This window comes from Sus scrofa, chromosome 1, assembly GCF_054392235.1.
Source record: "Sus scrofa isolate SSC_HxYL_T2T_F1_AM1 chromosome 1, Sscrofa_HxYL_maternal_Yorkshire_Landrace_v2.0, whole genome shotgun sequence".
NCBI lineage: Eukaryota > Metazoa > Chordata > Mammalia > Artiodactyla > Suidae > Sus > Sus scrofa.
The window spans coordinates 125,619,031-125,646,567 of NC_139383.1; the positions used below are offsets into that span (position 1 = coordinate 125,619,031).

The 27,537-nt window shown below is 38.3% G+C and overlaps 1 protein-coding gene across 1 annotated transcript; it reads left to right on the forward strand.

The window, feature by feature from the left end:
- On the forward strand, window positions 1-27,537 carry PYGO1 (pygopus family PHD finger 1). The gene is made up of 3 exons (XM_005654441.4): window positions 1-127; window positions 22,949-23,034; window positions 24,387-27,537. Exons 1-3 carry the CDS (start codon window positions 79-81, stop codon window positions 25,509-25,511), a joined length of 1,260 nt encoding a protein of 419 aa, XP_005654498.1. The 5' UTR covers window positions 1-78; the 3' UTR covers window positions 25,512-27,537.

Genomic DNA, 27,537 nt, shown 5'->3' on the forward strand with positions numbered 1-27,537 from the left:
GGAGGAGGAGCCGCCGCCGCAGCATCAAAGAGACCGAATTCCCGCGGCCTGGGGGGGAGTCATGCTTTGCGGTCTGTAATGTCAGCAGAACAGGAGAAGGATCCCATTTCGCTGAAGAGAGTTCGAGGTAACCGAGAAAGGCGCCGGGTTGAGGGGAGCGGGGTGAGCGGGGCGCGCGGGGGCCGCGTGCCTGGCCGCCGGGAGGCCACTGGGCTCTATCCGGGCCTAACTCCGCGCTGCCCGCGTCCCGCCGGCGCCCCGGGGCCGAGGCTGCGGTCGGAGGCGCCCGCCCGCCCCCGAGACCCCCGCGCCGAATCCTTGCCGCCCCGACTTTGTGTCAGGAGGCAGTTGAAGCCGCACTCAGCATCCCTTCCCACCCCGATCCTCGCCCACCTCACCTCGTTAGCAAGACACAGCACAATAGGCAGCTCAGAGGGTGAGAAAGAAACACCCCCTGGCAGAGATCACAAACGATGCCCACCCCCCCCAAAAGTAAGTTGGACCGCACTAGAGTTGATGCTCTTGCAGAAGGTGTAGGGGGCCTTCCCGCCATCCCGGCCCCCCTTCTCACCTTCCAGAAAGCAACAAACATAACAGTTTATTTTCTTTAGGCTTAAGAGGAGAAACTATATTCCTTCAAAAGGCTTTTCTCTGTTGGTTTATGGATAAGAATCAAATCACCCCAAATCAGTTTTACACGCGAACGGTTTGCTTCTTCTTTGCATACTAGTTAGGAATTTCCTGCTGTCTTACTATCTAAGAAGAATCAGAGGGAACGATGTACCAGACAAAAGATAATGCCTGTAAGTTCATAGACACCAGGTGCTCTCTGGAGATTTGGGGAATAGCCTCTAGATCTTAATTCCAGCTTTTAATAGGGTTAAGGCTGAAAGTCCCGAAGTTGAAGTAGTACTATTTGTTCATTAAGCAAATATTTATTGAGCATCTGCTGTGTGCTAGGCACTGTTCTTGGCACTGGGATACCACAGTGAACAAAGCAAAAAAACCACCTTCACCTAGCAGGAGTGCACACCCTTGTGGGGCAAACAAATGATGAACAAATAAAAGGTATAGAATGTCAAGTGGTAAGTGCTATGGAGGAAATCACAGCAGAGAGACTGGTTTGAAAATATGTTTGGGGGTGGGGAGGTAGCCATTTTATATGTGTAAGAGGTCTCACCTGGAAGGTGATGTTTGAGCAAAGACCCAAAGGAAGTGATAGAGCAGAGCCAAATGGATATGTGTGAGAAGAGTGGTCTTGGTAAAAGGAGCAGCAAGTGCAAAGGCCCTGGGTCTGGAATTAGCCTAGTGTATTCAGGCAATGGCAGAGAAGCTATTGTACCTGGTTGGAGTGATCAAAAGAAGAAGAACGTGAACTGAGCTGTAAGATACGGTGATTGTGTAGTAGGGACCTTGTGAGACATTCAAAAGATGTTAACTTTGAGATAGAGACTGGATGGTTTTTTGCAGAAGAGTGGCTGATCTGACATATTTGTAACTGGCTTCTGTGTAGAGAATAGATGGTAGAGAACAAGGGCTAAAGCAGGGAGGAGGTTAGTTAGGAGGCTTTTGTAATAATCTTTTCATCCAAACAGGTTAAAGTGCTTTATAAATCACTAAGTAGTAAGGTAAATTTCCAGTTGACTTAAGTGATGTAGACAGGGACCACAGCCATTCATCTATGTTTTTGTTCCTTGTGATTAGAGATTAAACCTATAGAACTGGCTTGTGACACAGTGACAATTGGATGGTATCCAAATAACATCACTCGAGTATTTAGATAAGAGGTGTTCTTAGCCATTTAACCAAAAATATAATTTAGTGCAGAATACTATTTTTACAGGCTTAATATCAGCACGAACTTTCATTTGGTGAAGGTCTTCTACTTCAACTCTCTTTTCTGTTAGTGGTTATGAGTTGCCAAAGACTTTAAGGAGTAGACCTTTCCGAGACAGGTATTCCCCTTTGTATGTTTGCCATGTTATTTTGTCTAGTATTATAAATTATTTTGCCTAGTTGAAGGAAAAGAAAGTGTTACCAACTTTGTACCTTTGAATTCAATTATCAGTTTTAATCAAATGTAATTTTACATAAAATTGATGAGTATTTTATTGTGGGTCAAGAGCACAGATCTACATTTTATTACAAATGCTGCTTTTAAGTTTGATGCTTTAGCTGTTGGGAGTTGGCTCAGGTGTCAGCTCAAGAATATTCTGAGAGTTAAGTATCAGAATAAAAGACAGAGCACTTTTTAAGATAAAAATTCAATATGAGGAGATTTTTTTTTTTTTTTTTGGTCTTTTTGTCTTTTTGTTGTTGTTGTTGTTGTTGCTATTTCTTGGGCTGCTCCCGCGGCATATGGAGGTTCCCAGGCTAGGGGTCCAATCGGAGCTGTAGCCACCGGCCTACACCAGAGCCACAGCAACGCGGGATCCGAGCCGCGTCTGCAACCTACACCACAGCTCACGGCAACGCTGGATCGTTAACCTACTGAGCAAGGGCAGGGACCGAACCCACAACCTCATGGTTCCTAGTCGGATTCGTTAACCACTGTGCCACGACGGGAACTCCAAGGAGGGGGTTTTTAAAATGTCATTTTGCACTAATTAGAACATTAATTTTTAAAAATTTAATAATTTTTATATTCCATAAAAGGTACCAGAATATCTACATGAGCTCTTCTGAAGCACAGTTTTGCTGAACTTCATTGCCTGGGAGCTTTTAGTTATAATTTATAGCATCAGACTGCATACATGGGGTTTGAAGAGCATATACTCTCAAACAGTACTTCTGAACTATTTTTCATCCACTGATGTATACAGGCATACTTTTTAATGGTTATGTATTTATATCATGTGCATTATAAAAAATATGTCATCAAGCCTCTTAGGATAAGGCTAAGAAATAGATATACATAGATATGGCTATAGAGATCTCTATTTTTCAATTTAAAGTAATTATTAGAAAGTAAAATTACAGGTGTAACTCTGATATAGCAAAATTATGACAGCATGAATGACTAAGGACTTCAGTATACTCTGTAGACCAAAAGCATCATATTCCCCTGGGATGTTTATTAAAAATATAGCTTCCTGGACCCACAGAATTAGGATTTCTGGGCGATCTCTCTGCATTTAACAGGCTCCCAGGGTGTTCGTTAAGTACGTTAAAGTTTAAGAACTACTGCGGTAGACCTAGATTGCAGAGGTAAGTGGACTAGAGGAAGCTGGTTTGTGGTTTTCCAGATATGTCCTAATATGCCAATATTAGATTCATAATTGCTATTTAGTGGCAAAGTTACTTACTCCTATTTCCTTACCACCCCCAGACCCTCAGCCCTTAATTATAAGACACACCCATGAGGATAGGTGCCATATCTTGATTATCTTTCTGTATCTTCCTTAATTGCTTTACTCACAGCAAATACCAAATGATGTGAATACATGAAGGAACTCATTTGTATCTTTATGTTGCTTTTGGATTGTCTAGAGCCCCACACACTGCTTTTACTTGCCCCTTTCCCTTAGAATTTTACCTGTCATCCTTATTTTGACCAACACTCCCATCATCCAGTATTCTTAGAACTCTTAGGTGTTGATCTGGTAACAATATTCATTTGTTTATTCAACAAATGTTTGTTGGGTAGTCATAGTGCCAGACAGTGGAAAGACATAACATCTGTCTTCAAAAACAGTCTAGTCTAGGGTACTGACAAATAAGTAATCGGTTACAAACAGCCTGTTAAGTGCTGTGACTATCTTCAGGAAATAAAGAAACATATAACCTATCTTTAAGGGGATCAAGGAAGACCTCCTGGAGGAGAGTTCTAAGAAGCAGTGAGTGTTTCTTTGTTTAAATGAGTAGAAAGAGCAGCAAGGAGGATGAGGGATGAGAAAAAGGTCTAGGAAGTCAATGGTGATTTTTGAGAAGACACTTTGGGAAGAAAACTACATCTCTAAGTAGTGAATATTAGGTGGTAAGGATGTGATTTAAAAGAAGCTTGGGAACCTCCATATGCCGCAGAAGCGGCCCAAAGAAATAGCAAAAAGACCAAAAAATAAATAAATAAATAAATAAAAGAAGCTTGGTGATAGAAAGATATAGCCAGTAGTTTGGAAAGATAGAGTCAAGAGAAAATTTGTGTGCATTCTCTTTATTTACTTTTTCTCCCTTAAAAAGCAACAGGCATATTAGCAGATATACCAAAGAACCTGTCTCGGAGTGGGAAGAAACTGAAAAAGCAATCAAAAGAGAGGATAATTTATTAATAAATCATTCAATATGTGCTACTATGTGCTAGGCACTCACTGTTCCGGAAGCTGGGTATGAGACAGACAAGGCTCCTATTCTGATAAATCTGGTTTCTGCATATGAGTGAAGGAATAGCATTAAAGATGCAAATGAAGAGTTTAGTCTTGGAGAAAAAAAGATAGAATGAAGGAAGAAAAACACATTTGGAGATGAAAAGGGAAGTTGAAGCATTCATTTCAGCTGAAGTGCTTTAACATAAATGCCACATTTATTTTTGAAATATAGTTATGTCTGATTTATTACTAATTTTGCCTGAAGAAATTAAGACAGCAAATTTTATGACTACTCTCAAAACTATACTGAGGAGTTCCCCTCATGTCTCAGCAGAAACGAATCTGACTAGCATCCATGAGATCATGAGGCCTGATATAGTTCATGAGCTGTGATGTTGCTGTGAGTTGTGGTGTAGGTCACAGACGTGGCTCAAATCTCATGTGGCTATGATGTAGGCCAGCAGCTATAGCTCCAATTTGAACCCTAGCTGGGAACCTCCACATGCTAATGGTGTGGCTCTAAAAAGACAAACAAACAAACAAAAAACCTATGCTGAGCACTGTATAGTATCAATATAATTCCATCGAGAGTGTGAACAAATGATAGTTTTTTCACAGAAGCAGAAATTCCACAAATCATGAGGCAAAAGTGATTAGCTGTCTGCTTGTAAAAGATTGTACATGCTCAGTTAAAATGCTTTTAACCAGAATTAGAAATGGCATTGGAGAAGTAAGGATGTGTTTTACAACAGGATCATAACACAGAAGTACTAAAAGTAGAAAGCAGACTTTACTGAAAAATATAGACCATCCCTCAATCAGAGGAGTGTATGGAATATTTGGATTAAGATTGAAGAGGAAGCATAATTTATGTAGTCACGGAATTGAGTGGAAGAACAGATGAGGAAAAGTCTAAAGGAAAAGGTTTGAGGTTTTTGGTTTTGTTTTTAATTGGCACACGTAAGGGCTAGGCAGATTGTCAGGAAAGTGAGTTTGGTTTTCAGCACGCTGAATGAATATCCCCCAGGGATATTCTGGTGTATGCGATGGATATACTTGGTTTGGAACTGAGGCGGGTGGTCTATAAGCCAGAAATAGAGATCTGGCAGTTATCAGTAAACATACGAACATTAATTGATGCCTTGGGAGTAGCTGAGCTCACCCAGGAGAGTGAGAAGTAAGAAGAGAGAGTATTAAGAAAAGCAACTTTGGGAACACTAGTATTTAGGAGATAAAAAGGAAAAGAGGACCTGAAAAACAAAATGTGAAGGAGTAGCCAGAGAGGTAGAGGAGAAAGACGTGAGGATGATAGCCCAGATATTTAAAAGGAGGAGTAAATTTATGAGGGGAAAATTGTGTTTTTAACAAGTTGAATGAAAGGTATCTATCTGTGAGACCTCCAACATGTTCTCTCTCCACAATACCTAGCTTGGTGGACATCATTTATCTGGTGATCCAAGCCCATTCCCCATTGCAACTCAACACTATCCCAAAGTCCTTGATTATCTGTCTCCTTAGTATGTTTTTGTTTGTTTGGGGGCTTGAGGGGAGGCCATGCTCACAGTATGTAGAAGTTCCCGGGCTAGGGATCAAACCTACACCACAGCAGCAACCTAAGCCACACCATTGACAACAGGCCAGATCCTTCACCTGCTGAGCCACCAGGGAACTCCTCCTTAGTATGTTTGGAACCCCATCATCTCTTCAACCTTTCCACACCCACTTCTTTTGTTCAGATTTTGCTTATCCTTTTGATTATTATAATAGCCCTATCACTAGTTTCAGTGGCTCCATTTTGTCTTTATTAACCCATTTTTCACATTGCTCCTTACTGCTGGGGATAAAGAACTACCATTTATTGAATACTTACCAAGCAGTTTGCTGAATAGTTTAAATGGATCATCTTGCCTAATCCTCTCAATAACCCTATATATTAGATGTTATTATTCTTCTGTGTTTATAGTTGAGGAATTGATGTTCAAAGAGGTTAAGTAATATGTGGTTAAGTAACATATTCTAGTTTACCCAACTAGTAAGTGACAAAGCTGGAACTTTAAATCTGGAGCCACTTAATTCTAAGTCAAATCTTAGCTACTATGTTCCATTGCCATAGTGCTCCCCAAACAAAATTTAGTCATGTCGCTCTTTTTTATGAAATTCCTCATTGGTTCCTCACTGCATTTAGCATAAAGTCCAACCTTCTTATTTTATTTGGCCCAGGCCTACCACTTCGTCCTCCCTCCTTCATATTCCATGAAATGCTCGCCTTGGTCTCCTGTGCTCCAGATCTGAAATATTCACATTTCCTCTCTAGCTGTTGCCATGATTGCTCTTGCCTTTAAATTTCTTTGCACATTCCGTTCCTTCTGCTAGGCATACTCATCCTCAAAGCATCAGCTGTCTTTCCTGCCAGGCCTCCTCAGTCAAGAGTAGATGGGAGTTCCTTATGTTTCCTCAACATCTTGTGGTCATCTCTATCACAGTTATTTATCACATTAAATTTGTTTCCAAAAAAGAGAAAAAAATTGTTTTCCTCTAGATTTATGGAATCCTTACAGAGAGGAATTATTGCTTTTATGTCTGTACTTGTGGAAGCTTAACAAATGTTTCTAAAATATAATTTGTTGAATGGTAACAAAGAGGTTTCAGTAACTTCAGGTAACTTCAGGTCTTCATAGTTTGCTTTCCCCAGAGGTGGGGAGGAGTTAATCTCTTGGGAAAATTAAACAGTTCTCTCTTCCAACACTTATTCCAGGCAACTCAGGAGGTGTATATCATCTTTACCTTAGAGGTTAGCTGTAAGGTATGGTTATGAGTGATACCAGGTTTCCTTTTCTATTTCCAATCTCTCTAAACATGCTAATAGCAGTATCGAGAAGTAGTACAGTATTTTGACTCTGAAGCCTGACGGCCAGTGTTTTTACCCTACCTCTGCTATTTACTAACTGTGTGGTTTGGGGCAAGTTACTTAGTCTCTCATACATCAGCTTTCTTGACTATGAAATGAAAATAATAATGGGACTTATTTTTGGGGATTATATAAACATGGGTTGATATATATGTAAAGCACCTAAAATGGTTCCTGGTACAGTATAAGTAATCTGTGTTTACTTTTAAAATCAGAAATAGAATGTCTAAGGAGTTCCTGTCGTGGCTTAGCAGAAACGAATCTGACTAGCATCCATGAGGTTGCAGGTTCTATCCCTGGCCTCACTTAGTGGGTTAAGGATCCGACGTTGCTGAGAGCTGTGGTGTAGGCCAGCAGCTACAGCTCCACTTTGACCCCTAGCCTGGGAATCTCCATATGCTGTGGATGCAGTCCTAAGAAGACAAAAAGAAAAAAAAGAAGTAGAAGGTCTAAAATATACATTCTAGGAGTTCCCGTTGTGGCACAGTGGTTGACGAATCTGACTAGGAACCATGAGGTTGCAGGTTTGATCCCTGGCCTTGCTCAGTGGGTTGACGATCCGGCATTGCCATGAGCTGTGGTGTAGGTTGCAGACGCGGCTCTGATCCCACGTTGGCTGTAGCTCGGGTGTAGGCCGGGGGCTACAGCTCCGATTGGACCCCTAGCCTGGGAACCTCCATATGCCGTGGGAGCAGCCCTAGAAGTGGCAAAAAGACAAAATAAAATAAAATAAAATATACATTCTAAAATATAGTAAATAATGTGATCAACATTCACTTTTAGATATATGTAAGCAATTACTTTATAAATAAATAAGCTACAGCATATTCTTTCTTGTTTTGGTTGAGAATGGGTATGAAGTGAACATAAATGAAGGTTCTTTTCCTCTAGGAAGAAAGCAGTGAACAATAACAACAACTATAAAAGCAGACGTTGATCAGATCTCACAGTTTTGCTGAAAAAGATAAATATGAGTTGTTTATTACATGATTTTTTTGTAAATACCTGCAGCTATCTTCTCTATGATTTCTGAAGTATTTTGTTTAAAAGTTTGACTGCTAGTAAAATAAGTTTATTAATAGAGGTATTAAGGTATAGAATCAGCTTCACACATTGACACCATTCACCCATCTTCCTAAGCTTTATCTTTGTGAGCAATCTTAAACCTCATGCACCTCAGTAATGCAGAGATCATTAGTTTGGGGAGAACAGCTGGCACAGGAACCACAAATATTTGAAACCCTAAATCACTGATGTTGAGAGCTTTCTGAATTTAATATTTATTGCATGCCCAGACAGATCTAGGTTTGGGGCATCACATAGTGGACACTTTCTGCCTTGTATTCTAAAATGAAATAATGGCTCTTTGATTTCAGTCAGAGAAGGTCATTTTACCAAAGGCTTGATGGAATTCATGCAGTACTATATTCACACATTAATTCATGGTATTTCTATTCCATAGTAGAGACCAATATTACAGAATTGTGTGTTTCGGGTAAAGACAAAGCTGTTAACTAAGGTGTTCACATCCTTAGTAGAAGATAGAATAAACTGATACTGTATCCCAGACTTCAGTGCTGTTGTGAAAAACTGCTATTTGAGTGTCCACTTATTGTGTTAACAATCAATATTAGATATTTGGGTATTAGATACTTTGATAGGATGTTAAATATATAGAAACTTAAGTGCACTAATGATGTAGTTTAATCTGAAAGAAAGCAAAATGAGAACTAGTATTTGAGTGGCCTCTATGTGCCAGGCAGTCTGTTCAGGCTGCTACAACAAGAGTACCATAAACTGGGTGGCTTATAAACAACAGACATTATATTTCTTAGAATTCTAGAGGCTGGAAAGTCTAGGATCAAGTTGCCAGCACATTAAGTGTCTGAAGACCCACTTCATGGTTCATAGACACCAGTCTTCTCACTGTGCCCTAACATGAAGTAGGGGCAAGGGAGCTCTCCCAGGTCTGTTTTATAAGGGCACTAATTCCATTAATGAGGGCTCTGCTTTCATGACCTAATCACCTACCAAAGGTCCCACCTCCTAATACCATCACACTGGAGGTTAGGATTTCAATAAATGAAAATGGGGGGGGGGAAGCTAACCTGGTTTGTGTCGTGTAATTGGCACTGAATACATACTTGTACCAGTATATACAATACATGTATTAGAATGTATACTTATTTCAAATTATGATGAAGCAAGTCTGTTTAAAGGAAAATATTAATTATGAAATGTTATTAAATAATGCAGTTACATTACTTATGAGAACTGTCACTATCACAAACCAAACCATTAGTGTAAATAAGGTGAATTTTAAAAAGGAAAATTTTAAATACATAAAACACACAGTGTTACCTAGTGTACAGAATAATGCCCTCACTCCTTTTTAAGGACTTGGACAAAAATAGATCGAGTTTTTATAGAAGGAGTAAAGAAGCTATAATTAGAAATTAAAAAAAAAAAACATAAAAAGCCTAAAGTAGGAAGTTCTTCTTGTGGCACATTGGAAACGAAGCTGACTAGTACCCATGAGGATGAAGGTTCGATCCCTGGCTTTGCTCAATGTGTCAGGGATCCAGCATTGCTGTGGCTGTGGCATAGGTTGGCAGCTGTAGCTCTGATTTGACCCCTACCCTGGGAACATCCATATACCTTGGGTGTACCCCTAAAAAAAAAAAGGCCACAGTAAATAATCTACTCTTTACAAAATAAAAAGTATTTATAAATTGAAAAAATAATTTTATACTTACACATGGATTTTGTATCAAAAAATCATTAATTCGTAGAGTCTTCGGATGGGAAAAAATTTGCTTCACTTAATAGGTTGGACTTTCCTGTAATACTGTAAGGAAAGAAACAACTTCAACTTCCAGCTCTGGATAAAAGTTAAAGGGTGAAAGGAGAGATAAGAGTATTATTTTGCTTAATTGAGATTGAGTGGCATAAAGAAGCATGATAATACATAGATAAAATCCCTTAGCTTTCTTAAGCTGAGAGGAGCTTCTTGTTCCATCGTGGACATTCTCCCTTCCCACTTCTCTTCCCCTTATGCATTTAGAGGGAGTGGGCAGGTAAGAGTGAAGAAATGAGATGAAATTCGAGTATTAACAAAAGGATCAGAGTGGCCATTGTTAAAGTAAGTTTTGGAAGTTTCCCTCTTCTTGGTTCTGTGCCCCACAACTGAATTTCTGGCTGAATGGCTGAATACTTTGGGTATGCCTGGCAGAGCTAGCTGCAGCAGGTATGTAGAGCATATAGAAGCTTTGGTATCAGAAGTTACTGAGGTAACCTTAATAAGTAGCTCTGTAACTACTTCCCTCTCCCCTGGATTCTGACCTTCCACTTAACTTTTAAAGAGTGAGAATTATAGAAATTCTTGGTAGCTCACATTCTAATTAGCCTGGGTAACCATGAATATGATCTGACATTACTGTTACATCATGGAGGTAACAGAACCACCAGTATTTCATATAGCAGCAGGAAGAACCTAAGTAAAGACAAGAGTCAGAGCCATTGAAAAGTTATATAGTTAACTCTTTAGATGAACAGCAAATGGGGCAACTGAGACCAGTGGGAACTTGAAGATTTGTTTTATGGAGGGAAATATTAGACTCTTAAATCAAAAGTCAATATCAGAAAACTCAATTTTCTTTTTTTTTTTTGGTCTTTTTAGGGCAGCTTCTTTGGCATATGGAGGTTCTCAGGCTCAGGGTTGAATCAGAACTATAGCCGCTGGCCTACATCACAGCCACAGCAATGCAAGATCTGAGTTGGTTCTGCAAGCTACACTGTAGGTCACGGCATGTGGGATCCTTAATCCACCGAGCAAGGCCAGGGATTGAACCTGCATCCTCATGGATACTAGTCAGATTCATTTTTGCTGAGCCACGACGGGAACTCTCATTTTGTACATCTTTAAATTACAGCATTTTATTTTTATTTTTTATAATGATTTTTATTTTTTCCATTTTAGTTGGTTTACAGTGTTCTGTCAATTTTCTACTGTACAGCAAAGTGACCTAGTCACACATACATATATACATTCTTTTTCTCACATTATCCTCCATCATGCTCCATCACAAGTGACTAGATATAGTTCCCAGTGTTATACAGCAGGATCTCATTGCTTATCCATTCCAAAGGCAATAGTTTGCATCTATTACCCCCAAATTCCCAGTCCATCCCAATCCTTCCCCCTTGCTCGTGGGAACCATAAGTCTGTTCTCCATGTCCATGAGTTTCCTTTCTGTGGAAAGGTTCATTTGTGCCATATATTAGATAAGTGATATCATATGGTATTTGTCTTTCTCTTTCTGACTTACTTCACTTAGTATGAGATTCTCTAGTTCCATCCATGTTGCTGCAAATGGCATTATTTTGTTCTTTTTTATGGCTGAGTAGTATTCCATCGTGTATATATATCACATCTTCCTAATCCAATCATCTGTCAATGGACATTTAGGTTGTTTCCATGTCTTGGCTATTGTGAATAGTGCTGCAGTGAACATACAGGTGCATGTGTCTTTTTCAAGGAAAGTTTTGTCTGGATATATGTCCAAGAGTGGGATTGCTAGGTCATATGGTAGGCAATTCTATATTTAGTTTTCTGAGGTACTTCCATACTGTTCTCCATAGCAGTTGCACCAATCTACATTTGGACCAACAGTGCAGGAGGGTTCCCTTTTCTCTATACCAGCATTTGTTATTTGTGGACTTATTAATGATGGCCATTCTGACAGGTGTGAGGTGGTACCTCATTGTAGGTTCAATTTGTAGTTCTCTAATAATCAGTGATGTTGAGCATTTTTCATGTGCTTGTTGGCCATCTATATATATTCTTTGGAGAAATGTTTATTCAGATTTTTTGCCCATGTTTCAATTGTGTTGTTGGTTTTCTTTTGCTGTTGAATTGTATAAATTTCTGTATTTTAGAGATTAAGCACTTGTTAGTTGCATCCTTTGAAACTATTTTCTCCCATTCTGTAGGTTGTCTTTTTTTTATGGTTTCCTCTGCTGTGCAAAAGCTTGTCAGTTTGATTAGGTCCCATTGGTTTATTTTTGCTTTTATTTCTTTTGCCTTGGGAGACTGACCTGTGAAACATTTGTAAGGTTGATGTCAGAGAATGTTTTGTCTGTGTTCTCTTCTAGTAATTTTATGGGGTCTTGTCTTACGACAAGAGTCTTTAAGCCATTTTGTCTTACGACAAAAGTCTTTATGCCATTTGATTTTATTTCTGTGCATGGTGTGGGGTGTGTTCCAGTGTTTCATTGATTTACATATGGCTGTCCAGTTTTCCTAGCACCACTTACTGAAAAGATAGTCTTTTTTCCCATTTTATATTCTTGCCTCCTTCTTGAAGATTAATTGACCATAGGTATCTGGGTTTATTTCTGGGATCTCTATTCTGTTCCATTGGTCTTTATGTCTGTCTTGGTACCAGTACCACACTGTCTTGATGACTGTGGCTCTGTAATATTGCCTGAAGTCTGGGAGAGTTATGCCTCCTGATTGGTTTTTGTTCCTCAGGATTGCTTTGGCAATTCTGGGTCTTTGTGGTTCCATATAAATTTTTGGATTTTTTGTTCTAAGTTCTGTGAAAAATGTCATGAGTAGTTTGATAGGGATTGCATTGAATCTGTAGATTGCCTTGGGCCATTTTTACAATATTAATTTTTCCAACCTAGGAGCATGGAATATCTTTCCATTTCATTGAGTGCTCTTTAATTTCCTTGATTAATGTTTTATAGTTCTCAGCATATAAGTCTTTCACCTCCTTGGTCATATTTATTTCTAGGTATTTAATTTTTTGGGGTGCGATTTTAAAAGGTATTGGATTTTCATATTCCTTTTCTAATACTTCACTGTTAGTATACAGAAATGCAGCTGATTTATGAATGTTAATCTTGTATCCTGCTACTTTGCTGAATGCGTTGATAAGTTTTTGTGTGGAAGAGATCAGAGTAGTTTTTGTGTCGAGTCCTCAGGGCTTCGTATATATAGTATAATGTCATCTGCATAGAGTGACAATTTTACCTCTTCTCTTCCAATTTGGATACCTTTTATTTCTTTTGTTTGTCTGATTGCTGTGGCTAAGACTTCCAATACTATATTGAATAAAAGTGGTGAAAGTGGGAATCCCTGTCTTATTCCAGATTTTAGTGGGAAGGCTTGCAGCTTTTCTCCATTGAGTATTATGTTTGCTGTGAGTTTGTCATTAAGTGGCTTTTATTATGTTAAGGTGTGTTTCCTCTACACCCACTTTGGTTAAGAGTTTTTATCCTGAATGGATTTTGGACTTTTTCAAATGTTTTTTTCTGCATCTATTGAGATGATCCTGTGGTTTTTGACTTTCTTTTGTTAATGTGGTGTATCACATTGATTTGCATATGTTGAACCATCCTTGTGAACCTGGAATGAGTTCCATTTGTTGTGGTGTGTGATCTTTTTTATATGTTGTTGGATTCAGTGAGCCAAAATTTTTTTTGAGAATTTTTGTGTATATATTCATCAAAGATATTGGCCTATAATTTTATTTTTTGGTAGTATCTTTGTCTGGTTTTGGTGTTAGGGTGATGGTGGCTTCATGGAATGTCTTTGTGAGTGTTCCTTCTTCAACCTTTTGGAAAAGTTTAAGAAGGATGGGTATAAGTTCCTCTTTGTATGTTTGGTAGAATTTGCTTGTGAAGCCATCTGGTCCTGGACTTTTGTTTGTAGGGAGTGTTTTTGTTACATATTCAATTTCATTTCTAGTGATTGGTCTGTTCACTTTATCTATTTCTTCTTGATTCAGGTTTTGGCAGGCTGTAAGTTTCTAGAAAGTTGTCCATTTCTTCTAAGTTGTCAAATTTGTTGGCATATAATTGTTCATAGTATTCTTTTATGGTTATTTGTGTTTCTGCAAATTGCAGCATTTTAATTGTAAAATTATAGTTATTCAGTATTCTTAGTAATGCTGTGAATGTTAATATACATATTCTAGATTAGAGATTAGGGACTAATAACTTTTTATTTTTAAGAATTACCTTTTTCTATATATACTTTTAATGAAATACTCAGCACAGATGTTAGGAAAGACAGGACTTTGATGTTTGTCCCCTTTGTTTATTTATATAACCACTTTATTATTTGACCTTGAGACCATTGCTAATACTTTTTCATACCAGACTCATCAGAATTTCTAGGTATTTAGGTTCAAGAACAACACATTTCTCTGTTCAGTATGTCAGTATATACTGTCATGGTAGACAGCATAAAAATAGTTAATATTGGGAGTTCCCGTCATGGCTCGTGGTTAACGAATCCAACTAGGAACCATGAGGTTGCGGGTTCGATCCCTGGCCTTGCTCAGTGGTTTAAGGATCTGGCGTTGCCATGAGCTGTGGTGTGGGTCGCAGATGCGGCTCGGATCCCACGTTGCTATGGCTGTGGTATAGGCCGGTGGCTACAACTCTGATTCGACCCCTAGTCTGGGAACCTCCGTATGCTGTAGGAGCGGCCTAAGAAATGGCAAAAAGACAAAAAAAAAAAAAAAAAAAAAGTTAATATTGACTCATCAGTTCCTTTTTTATAGGCTTAGTTATAAATTGATAATAGGTTTAGTCATTCCGAAACTATTCATTTTTTTGTTTTTGTTGCTGGTTTTTTGTTTTCGTTTTTTTTTTTTTTTTTTTCTTTTTTTATTAGGGCCGCACCTGTGGCACATGGAAGTTCCAGGCTAGGGGTTGAATTGGAGCTGCAGCTGCTGGCCTATGCCACAGCCACAGCAATGCCAGATCCTGGCTGTATCTGTGACTATACCACAGCATATGGCAATGCCAGATTCTTAACCCACCAAGTGAAGCCAGGGATCAAACCTGCCTCTTCATGGAAACTGGTTGTGTTTGTAACCCACTGAACCCCAATGGGAACTCCCTGAACTATTCAGCTTTGGATAAATTAACTTAAGGGATGGATTGGATCTCTCTACTAGTTCTTTACTATCTATTCAAATGGGATTACCACCTCAAATTAGAATTAAAAGATAATAAAAGAGTTCCTTTATTATTTTTTTATTGAAAAAAATTTTCTAGGGAAGTTCCAATCGTGGCTCAGCAGTAATGAACCCAACCAGTATCCATAGGACACGGGTTTGATCCCTGGCCTTGCTCAGTGGGTTAAGGATCTCGTGTTGCCTTGAGTTATGGTGTAGGTCACAGACATGCCTCAGATCTGGTGTTACTCTGACTGTGGCGTATGCTGGTAGCTACATCTCTGATTTGACCCCTAGCTTGGGAACTTCCATATGTGGCCCTAAAAAGATTGAAAAAAAAATTCATTGGTCTTAAGTATATTTTAATTTTATGACTGTAAATCTTTCCCTATTCATAGTTTTTTAAATGGTAGTACAAAATTGATATAAGATACTAGTGTCAGGTATACAACATAGTGATTCAGTATCTTTATAGATTATATTAAGATAGGAGTTCCCCTAATTTGAACCAGAAGTTTCTATTTTTGCCTTTTGTGGACCACTAAGACATTATATGCATAAAATTTTAGGGAGGCAAACTAGTATCTTATAAGTAGGTAAACTTAGATTTACTCAAGCAATGAAGGAGAGATAAATTGGACTTCATCAAGATTAAAAACTTATGTATGTTAAAGGACATTTGCAAATAATTTATCTGTTAAGATTATAGTATCCTTAATATATATGTAAAGAATTCTTAAAACTTAACAAAAAAGGCAAAAAACTAACTAGAAAATAGGTATTTCTTCAAAGAAGATATATAAATTGGCAATAAATACATGAAAAGATGCTCAACATCATTAGTAATTATGGAAGTGAAAATAAAAGCACAAGGAGATACCACTTCATACTACCTAGGGTGGCTATCATTAAAGAACAGAGTTCCTGCTGTGGGGCATTGGGTTAAGAATTGGACTGCAGTGGCTTAGGTCACTGTGGAGGGTTCCATTCCTGGCCTGGCACAATGGGTAAAAGGATCCAGTGTTGGCTGCAGCTACTGCATAGGTCACAGCTGTGACTTGGATTCAGTCCCTGGCCCAGGAACATCCATATGCTGTGAGTGCGGCCATAAAACGTAATAAAAATTTTTTTTAAAAAACAAAATAAGTATTGGGGAGGAGAAATTAGAACCCTCAGATTTTAGAGGTGAGAACATAAATGGTGCAGCCACTGTGGAAAAAGTTGGGTAGTTCCCCAAAATGTTTAACAGAGAGATACTGTGCGACTCAGCGCTTCCTCTCCTAGAGACATACCCAAGAGAATTAAAAACATGTCCATTTAAAAACTTGTGCGGGAATTCCCTGGTGGCCCAGTGGGTTAAGGATCTGGCATTGCCACTGCTGTGCCTTGGGTCGCTGCTGTGGCACAGGTTTGATCCCTGGCCAGGGAACTTCCACATTCTATAGGTGTGGCCAAAAATAATAATAACAAAATAAAAAACTTGTACATAAATGCATTATTCATAGTCCCCTGCAATAGAAACAACCCAAATGTTCACCACCTGATGAATGGATAAACATAATGTGGACTATTGTTCAGCCATAAGAAAGAATGAAATGCTAATGTATACAGTGACACAGATGAACCTTGAAAATGTTATGCTTAATGAAAAAAGCCAGACATGGAACCACATATTATATGATTCCATTTATATGAAATACCTAGAATAAGCAAATTCATGTAGGTAGAAAGTGGATTACCAGTTGCCAGGGACTGAGGAACTAGGGAATGACTGCTACCACGTCATTGATTAGATTAACAGGTCATTACCTGGTTTTAGGTTTCAGTGCTGCTTTTGATCAGGAGAATGACCCCTTTACAATTCTCTTTCTTTTTTAAAAAAAGCATGTTTGATTTTTCTCCTTCATAGCTTTGTTATGAAAATTGAGTGAGAAAACATAGATGTAGTTAGATGGAGACTTCTAAGAGAAGATGGTAAAACCTACTTTACAGAGTCTCTCTTTTTTTAATTATAATGATTTTTATTTTTTCCGTTATAGCTGGTTTACGGTGTTGTATTTTCTACTGTACAGCAAGATGACCCAGTCACACATACATATATACATTCTTTTTCTTAGAGTCTCTTTTTAAATTTCAAGTGGAATGAACCAAAACAGTTTTTAAAAACAGAAAAAATATTTAGCAACAAACAAGGGAAGCAGCACAGTCCTGTAATATAAATCTGGAACAGGGTGAAATCTGGATCACTGTCTTAGGCTTCTAAAACAGTTCCTTCTCCTTGGAAGTTGTTGGTGATTTACAAAATTTTGAGAATTCTCCCTAACCCCAAATCTGGATAAAAGCAAATTAAATGAGTATTCTTATCTTCCCACTACTTTGAGTAAGAAAAAAAATGAGTGAAAACAGAGAAAGTTTTTTTGGTTTTTGTTGTTTTTAAAAGACTTTCTTTGACAGAAAAGCAGCCTTAAGGGATACAAACTGAATCAGAGAACACCAGGGAATTCCCCCCACGTGAATGGGTTACTGTACTTCCCAACTAGGTAGATGTGCATTTAACAGAAGCTCAGAATTAAGAGCTGGATGTTTCAAGAAAACACACAGGTTAATAGGCAATAGAGAGAATATTATCACATCCAGCCATATACAAATTAGTAGAATTTATTCCAATAGTGTCATGCTGGGTTCAATATTAAAATAAGGTAAAGGAAAAACATTATATATTTATCTCAATAGATGTAGCATATCATCTAAGCCAAGCAAACAGTCTTAGACGTGAATAGAAGCAAGTCAAAGCGACCCATGTTAAATCAGAGATTACAAAGACTGGGCAGTGTTACAAGATAAAAGCATGATAACTGTGCAAACACTCTATAGCAAACTAACGAACTAACAAACATGCAGACACTTAGCATATTCATTGTAACTTCTTTGCCCATTATTAAATTCTAATAAAGTTAATATTTAATGCTTTTGTTTTTTAAATAGTATCTATTTTTTAAATAGAAATACCCATTTTTGTAAAGGTATTTCTCTTAATGATACTGCTTGCCATAGGAGAGGCCAGTAAATTGAGGGATGAGTTGTTGAGGTAAGAAATAGCAACTTAATTCTGAAAACTTGCAGACCAAGAAGATGGTGGCCTGGTGTCTCAAAGAGCCATCTTCCCCAAATTAGAATTTAGGCTTCTTTTATACTAAAGGGGAAGGGGCTGTGGTTGGTTGTTGCAAACTTTTTTTTTTTTTTATGGTCACACCTGCAGCATACGGAATTTCCCAGGCTAGGGATCAAGTCAGAGCTGCAGCTGATGGCCTGCACCACAGCCATAGCAGTGCCAGATCCGAGCTGCATCTGCGACCTACACCACACCTTATGGCAATGCCAGATCCTTAATCCATTGAGCAAGGCATAAAACCCGCATCCTCGTGGATACTAGCTGGGTTCGTTACTGCTGAGCCACAAGGGGAACTCCGGTTCTTGCAAAATTCTTGGTGCCAGAATCCTTTGCTCTTACAGCTGTCCATATAGATCAGGGCAGGATGTTCCTGTAAACCACCTTCAGGATAAATGTTATTCTGTGTTCTGCAGTTTTTTATCTCTGTATTAAAAGAAAAGTGTTATACCTTTAAAGGTCAGATCCTCCAGAATTGGCTATCCTATATATTGCAGGCTATAGGCAATATTTTTAACTTGTAGCAAAAAGAATAGAATACAAAGCTTAAAGTAAAAGAAACAGAACCAATATGGAGTCAAATTTGTTCTTCCTTTTTATGTTACTATCACTTTTTATACACAGAAGAAAAAGGTAGGTAGATAGTAAGCTAGATGTCTGGAATGATGTTAACTTAGTAGTAATGATAGCTTCTGGCTAGTCGGTTTGAGATGTGTATCAGTCAAGGTCTAATCAGGAGGCAAAAACCACACTTGTTATTTCTGACAGAAAGAATTTAATATTAAACATTGTCAACAGATACTAAACTAGCAAAATAGGATACTAAAGTGTTTACAGAGGTATCACCTGTGGGAAGCAGCTGCCATTCTTAAGGCTGTGGGACATAGGAAAGAAGTTGGAATTATTAAAATATAAACTCACAGGAGGAGCCCTACAGAGTTAAAACTCAGGTCTCTGAGAAGGGGGGTGCTGCTTGTGCTAGTATTAATGCCTGTGGGGTTAGAGGATGGGCCCTAAGGGCCTGGGGCTCAGATACCTGGTGCTTATGTCTCTGAAGAGGGCACAACAAGGCTGCCTGGGATAATAAGCAAAGTAAATAAAAACAATATTATTTTGTTCTAGATAGCTAGCCAGAACCAGGAATACCTTATTAGAAGTCTTGCCATTTGTCCCCCAATAGGGCTTTTAAAAAGTTTGTCTTCATACTGACTTTGGGCATTTCTTAAACTTATTGCTAGCTATTTTAATTTAGTTTTCTTCCTGAAATGAAAGCTTTTCTTCTACTTTATCTTTTAAGTAGTTGTAGTTTGTATATACGAAAGCTTTTGATGTTTAAATGTTATTAACTTAGGAGTTCCCATAGTGGTTTAGTGGTTAACGAATCTGACTAGCATCCATGAGGACGCAGGCACAATCCCTGGCCTTGCTCAGTGGGTTAAGGATCTGGCTTGCCTTGAGCTGTGGTGTAGGTTGCAGGCACGGCTTGGATCCTTCGTTGCTGTGGCTGTGTCGTAGGCGGCAGCTACAGCTCTGATTTGACCCCTAGCCTGGGAACCTCCATATGCACTTAATCGTTTCTAAAATTTTGTTATTATTTGCCATAGTTTTTACCTCCACAATATTTAAACTTCTAAATAGCTCTTGCAGAAATCTGCTTTGCATTTTGTTATGTGTTGGACTTTGATCAGCACAGTGATTCTCTTTATTGCCCTTGTTTTGCATTTCTTTTACTCAAGTACTGTGGTAAAGATATTACTGGTCTCCCTGCTTCTACCCCATTCCTATCGCCAAATTATTCTCACCAGAGCTGCTAATGCAATCTTTTAAAAATATAACTCATAAATCATGTCACTTCCCTGCTCAGAATCCGTAAATGATCGTCTGCTGTACTTCAAATAAAATCCAAATTCTTTACCGTGAACTACAAGACTTTATGTGTCCATTGGATGGGCTGCCATAACAAAATTCCATTGACTGAGTGGCTTAAACAACCTAAATTTATTTTCTCACAGTCTGGTGCTGAGAAGTCCCAGATTAAGGTGCCAGCCAATTTGTTATTTCCTGATGAGGCTTATCAAAGATAGATGCCATAGATGCGTCTTGCTCTGTCCTCACATGACCTTTCCTCAGATCACTGTCTCTCCTTATAAGACTACTAATCCCATCATAAGGGACCCACCCTCATGGAGGTAACCCTAGCTACTTCCCAAGTCCTGCTGTTGCGTGGCTGTCAGCAGCCCAAGGTCAGAGTGTATCAGCTCTGGTGGCAGCCCTATGGCCAATGTACCAGCTCCAGCAGCTCTATGGCCGCAGTGTACCAGCTCCAGCAGCTCTTTTACCAGGCGAGAAACCAAGCGAGCACTCGGAGAGTTGGAGAACTCAGATTTATTACGGGCCGGCAGGCTCAGAGGAGATGGCTCTCCGGAGTCTGAGCCCTGAAGAGGGGTTTCACAAGGCTTTTATGGGCTAGTTCTTCTGGGTCTGTGCTTGGTGGACCAGAGTGAGAACTGGCAAAGTGATAGATGCGGGAACAAGTTTTAGAGAAGCAGATGTGTGGGGGAGGGGTGGTTAGGGGCAGTTTGGCTATATTCGCTTAGTCATCATGGCTGGGGTGTCTGTCTCCTTTTGACCTTTTGTGGGGACAGTTTCTCCTACACCGCACCTCCACATACTATCACATTAAAGGTTAGGACTTCAAATATGAATTGTGGGGGGACCCAAGCATTCAGTCCAAACACTTAAAATGATACGGTCCCCGCCTTTTTCTTCAACTTTTTCTAAAGGCACTCTCTAAGAGTTCCATAACATGCTGACTTTATTTATTTATTTATTGGCCACACCTGTGGCATGTGGAAATTCCCAGGCCAGAGATCTAATCTACCTGTAGTTGTGACCTATGCCACAGCTGTAGCAACCCCAGGTCCTTAACGCACTGTGCCACAGTGAGAACTCCACACTGGCATCTTTTGAATGTCTCAAACACAGTCAAGTTCCTTTCTCTAACAATCTCTCTGCCTAGAGGTTCTTTGTTCTGCTCTTCACGTGAGAGATTTGTTATCATCTTTTAGGTATCAGTTTAAATATCTCTTTTTCCGAATTCGTGTATATGGGTGAGTGTCCTATAATTTTCTGTCAACTAACTCATTGGATTTTTTGTCTTTAACAAATGTGTGCTATATGATATTACAAGTGTTTGTCTACTTATATGTATACATAGTTGTATTCTGATGTCTACTTGTATGTATTCAGAATTCTCCATAACAAAAATATGTTTTAATGGAAAAAAATGCCTTTAATAAACTTTTTTACTTCCTTTTTTTTTGGTCTATTTTTGCCTTTTCTAGAACCCTCCCACAGTATATGGGAGTTCCAGGCTAGGGGTCTAATCAGAGCTGTAGCTACCAGCCTACACCAGAGCCACAGCAACTCGGGATCCCAGCTGCGTCTGCAACCTACACCACAGCTCATGGCAATGCCAGATCCTTAACCCACATGAGCAAGACCAGGGATCTAACCTGAAACCTCATGGTTCCTAGTCAGATTCATTAACCACTGAGCCATGACGGAAACTCACAACTTTTTTTTACTTCTTAGATTCACAGTCAAGCTTTTGCTTTTGCTTCATCATTCACTGAGAAAATCATACTCATACACATTGTTGTATTTTAACAAGAATTTTAAGAATAAAAATGCCTCTGATGCCATAATTCCTGTCCTAGGAATGATCTGAACATGAATGTAAAGATGTCTGTCTACACATCACAGTTCCCACTGTGGTGCATTGGGTTAAGAATCCGACTGCAGCGACTGGGGTCACTGCTGAGGTGGGATTCTATCCCAGCTGGTGCAGTGGGTTAAAGGATCTGGCATTACCACAACTACAGTGTAGGTTGCAGTTGTGGCTCAGATTCAGTCCTTGGCCCGGGATCTTCCATATGCAGCAGGTGCAGCCATAAAATTAAAAAAAAATGTATATATATATATATATATACACATACATATATGTGTATATATATATGGATTTTCATTGCAGAACAGCAAAGGTTTGGAAACAACCAGAATATCCATTAGGGAGAGGACTAGTTTAATGAATTATGGTATAATCATACTATAAAATACTACCAAGTTATTAGAGAATAGAGCAGTTCTGTATGTAATGACATGGAATGATTTCCAAGTCAGAAAGTAGGGTATAGATCTTTGTGCTTAGTACACATGCCATCATTTTTATACTACCAAAATATACTGGAATTTTATCTAGATTATCTTAGAAAGATAGACCAGAAATTGGCAACAGGGGTTGCTTCAAGGACAGGGAACCAGATGATCGAAGGTTTGAGGTGGGAATAGAGGCTTACTTTTCACTAGGAGAATAATTGAAAACGCTAGGTGAATAACTGTTTCTGGCTGAGATTATGGGGAAGACTTTTTGAAAAACAAAGATTCTTAGAGCTTAGTATTGCTTTTATCTAACAAAAATAGAAAACATTAACAGGTAGATATTATAAATCTAAAATAGATATTGCTATGCGATATATAAAATTTCACTTACAAGTAGAGCTTTTGTCTGGATTTATTTATTTGTTTTTAGGTGGTGACAGTGGACTGGATGGGTTAGGAGGACCAGGTGTACAACTAGGAAGCCCAGACAAGAAAAAACGCAAGACAAATACACAGGTAAATTGGCACTTTCTTTAATAACAACTTTTCTTCACTGATATGATCAGGTTGTGAGGTAAATTTAACTTTGGTCATGGGTTTTGTTTCCTATCCTCATTTATAACCTAGCATTGAATTCCGCACTGATTTTTTTTTTTTTTTTTTTTTTTTTGCCTAACTAGTGGGTATTACTGGACTGTAGGCCTAGAGTGAACATTGTAAGAAAGAAGTGCAGACAGACAAATGAAAATGCTTATTCTGGAGTTCCTGTCATGGCTTAGTGGTTAACAAACTCAGCTAGCATCCATGAGGACATGGGTTTGATCCCTGGCCTTACTCACTGGGTTAAGGATCTGGCGTTGCCATGAGCTGTGGTGTAGGCTGCAGATGTGGCTCAGATCCCACATTGTTGCGGCTGTGGCATAGGCCAGCAGCTACAGCTCTGATTGGACCCCTAGCCTGGGAACCTCCGTATGCTGCAGGTGTGGCCCTAAGAAGGAAAAAAAAAAAAAGAAAAGGAAAGAAAATGCTTATTCTTTAATTTAAAGGAGATAGATGCCTGTAGTTTAATTAAAAGATTTCAAAACACATGGACATAAATTTAACGTGGAGTAATGTTCAACTATTATATTAAATCAGTAGTTTGTGCATATCATGAAGCAGTCATGGTAGAGGCATCTTTTGTCTGTTTTAACTGTTTATTACAACTTGTAGTTGTAATAAAGTTATAAACACAGGCTTTCTTGGTTTTCTCCTCTATAAATTTGAAGCACTTTATTTATTATAAAGATTGCAAATAAGTATGAAGTGTGTGCAGATTACTTTTTTCCATTTTGGCCACCATGTGTTAAAATTGCAGTTTGACTAAAATTGGCAGTTTATTTTTCCATTCTGAGGCCTAAAGCTAAGCACTTTAGTAATATTTAAATAGCTACTCCCTGAAGTTAAACTAGGACAGAAACTTAGATCCTGCTTATTGTCATTTAATTTTATGGCTATTTGGAGGTGTAAAAGGTATTTTTATTTACAATTTTAAGTGAAAGAGTCTAGAATTATAGGCAAGATATTAAATGAAAATTATGGTAATGAAGCTTTTGAAGGTTGAATACTTTTAGAGTTTGTCATAATCATTTGAGCCCCCAAAGCATACCTTATTTCCTTTCCTAAATGAAAGACACCTATACATTTTTATTATTAAATGTAATTAAATATATAAACATTGTTTGAAATTGAAAAGTCAAGTGAAAAATTAAGTTTTTGTAACACCTCAAGAGAAATTTAACTAAAACTAAGTTCATAAATGTTAACAGGACAATTTTAATGACTTCTTTGATCAAAAGCATGTATTTTACTTTACATTCTCATTTCAGGGGCCTTCTTTTCCTCCATTGTCTGAGTATGCTCCACCACCGAATCCAAACTCTGACCATCTAGTGGCTGCTAATCCATTTGATGACAACTACAATACTATTTCCTATAAACCACTGCCTTCATCAAATCCATATCTTGGTCCTGGTTATCCTGGCTTTGGAGGCTATAGCACATTCAGAATGCCACCTCACGTTCCTCCAAGAATGTCTTCCCCATATTGTGGTCCTTACTCACTCAGGAATCAGCCACACCCATTTCCTCAGAATCCTTTGGGCATGGGTTTTAATCGACCTCATGCTTTTAACTTTGGGCCACATGATAATTCAAGTTTTGGAAATCCATCTTATAATAATGCACTAAGTCAGAATGTTAACATGCCTAATCAACATTTTAGACAAAATCCTGCCGAAAACTTCAATCAGATTCCTCCACAGAATGCTAGCCAAGTATCTAACCCTGACTTGGCATCTAACTTTGTCCCTGGGAATAATTCCAATTTCACTTCTCCACTAGAACCTAATCATTCTTTTATTCCTCCCCCAAACACTTTTGGTCAAGCAAAACCACCACCCCAAAAGCAAGACTTTAGTCAAGGAGCAACCAAAAACACTAATCAAAATTCTTCTGCTCACCCACCTCACTTAAATATGGATGACACAGTGAATCAGAGTAATATTGAATTAAAAAATGTTAATCGAAATAATGTAGTAAATCAAGAGAATAGCCGTTCCAATAGCACTGAAGCTACAAACAACAGCCATGCAAATGGGACACAGAATAAGCCACGACAACCTAGAGGTGCCACAGATACATGCACCACTGAAAAAAGCAATAAATCCTCTCTCCACCCAAGCCGTCACGGCCATTCTTCTTCTGATCCAGTGTATCCTTGTGGAATTTGTACAAATGAAGTGAATGATGATCAGGATGCCATCTTATGTGAAGCTTCTTGTCAGAAATGGTTTCATCGGATCTGCACTGGAATGACTGAAACAGCCTATGGCCTCCTAACAGCAGAAGCATCAGCAGTGTGGGGCTGTGATACCTGCATGGCTGACAAAGATGTCCAGTTAATGCGCACTAGAGAAACTTTTGGTGCACCTGCAGTGGGCAGTGATACTTAATCACAAGCATTAACCACAGTGGTTTTTCCCCCCAAGTATGTTACAGAGGTTCAGTGACACAAGATTTTAATGTTTTATATTATTTTTTTAAATGCACACACACAAAGATTATTTACCTTTTAGTTTTTATTAATATTCCACTTCATTACTAGGGCAAACTTTGTATTGTCTTGTTTGCTATCTTAAATAAGAATAATGTATATAGGGGTGCATTAGGAAGTACTATACAAAGACATGTTAGTTTTTGTTGTTAAGCATAAAAGCCTCTTGAAGCTTCAAAATAATATATAGAAAATGTAGGCAAGTTTTAACTTTTAAAAGTTAGAATCATTGAGAAATGTATCTGTTGACCCTTGAACAACACAAGTTTGAACTGCATAGGTCCACTGATAATGTGGATTTTTTTTCGGTAAACGTACTATAGTACTACATGATTCGTGGTTGGTTAAATACAAGGATGGGGAACCATGGATTTGGAAAGCTGACTGTAAAGTTATATGCTCACTTTTGACTGAGAGGGGGTCAGCACCCCTAACCCTACGTTGTTCAAGGGTCAGCTCTATTGCAGTGCTGAACTTTGGCAGTATTGGACAGTTCAAAAATTTTTTCAAGGATCTATTTAAAATGTTTGCAGAAAGAAGATATGTAGCTAAAACATGGAAGAAAGCATATGTTTTAAGGGATGTTTTTAAAAATAGTAAAGTGTGACACCAGATTCCTTCCTTTCTAGAGTCCTTGAAATGAGTGACTTTTGTATTTTCAAGTCAATCTTTCCAGGATATCTGTTTCCAGGATAGAGTACAGATATGAGACAGATGTTAGCATATAGTAGATATTCAATAAGTATTTGTTGGTCTACTTGTGGATTGTACCACATGAAATTGCTAACATTAGATCAGCTGAAAATTGATTGCAATTAGTAGAGTTGATATAAAGTATGTTTTTAGTTGTGCTGTTTAGAAATGTAACAGTATTATGTTCTTCAAGCTTCAGTTTTCTTTGCTTATTGAGTTGTTATTGTTTTCCAGAAAAATAGATAATACAGTATCTTCAGAAGAACTGTGAATACTTTTCTTAATATCATTTCAAATTGGGACATACTGCAAATGAAATAGGTAGAAATATCAATTTGGCCTTAGAGGGCTCTGTCAGCAAAAGAACTACGCAGTGGTGATTTGAAAAATCTTATTCTGGGGATCTGAATTCAAAAATGAGCCTCAGGAGTTCAAAATCCATTTTAAGCAAAGAGCAATTAAAAGCCAAGATGAGAGCTAACTCCCAACAATTCAAGGCCCTGCAACAAACAGGAGTTTCTACTGTGACTGGGAAAAGTGTAAAAATGGACCTGAGAGTATCCTCTTGAGAGACGAACAAAAATGGAGGCAATTGGAGGTTCATTAAGATTCAAAACAACAGAAATTCATTTTTGGAGTGGATCATAACCTGTGATCTCCCCCGACCCCCAAAGGATACTATATGACAGTTGATAGAAGTTTGTACAGTGGTTGGCTGCTGGTGAAGCTTCCAAACTTGAACCATCTTTGTCATTGTGGCCAAAAAAGTTCTGAAGACCATATGGTGATCTACAAAAGGGATAGTTACTACCATTTAAACCTTGAAATGACAGCAACAGCAATAGTGCCAAGAAGTTAAAATTATGCATGAAAATGTCGATTAAATGTCCTTTCGTTAGGAAACATGAACCCACACTTTTACATGGTAACACTTGGCCTCTTATGTCACAAGGCACTAAAGCAAAGTTAATTGAATTGAGCTGTTAAATTTTGTTGTGTTCATTGTAGTCACCAGAACTTTATTCAGTGAACTGGCATCTTTTTTCATCATTTGAAACTTTCTAAGAAACAACATATTCTTCAATTGAGAAACAGTAATTGGAGGGTTTGAACAATTTATAGAACCTAACAAATGATGAGTTTTATAAAAATGCAATATTTAATATCCTAGTAGAAAAAATTATTAATACTCATTATGCATATTTTGATTGAATAAAACTTATTTTTTTAAA

Bases quoted from the DNA above. Each gene is read 5' to 3' on its own strand.
- PYGO1 (XM_005654441.4), top strand. From the start codon at position 79: ATGTCAGCAGAACAGGAGAAGGATCCCATTTCGCTGAAGAGAGTTCGA. The intron at 128-22,948 runs GTAACCGAGAAA...ATTTGTTTTTAG, and splicing joins TTCGCTGAAGAGAGTTCGAG to GTGGTGACAGTGGACTGGAT. The intron at 23,035-24,386 runs GTAAATTGGCAC...TTCTCATTTCAG, and splicing joins AACGCAAGACAAATACACAG to GGGCCTTCTTTTCCTCCATT.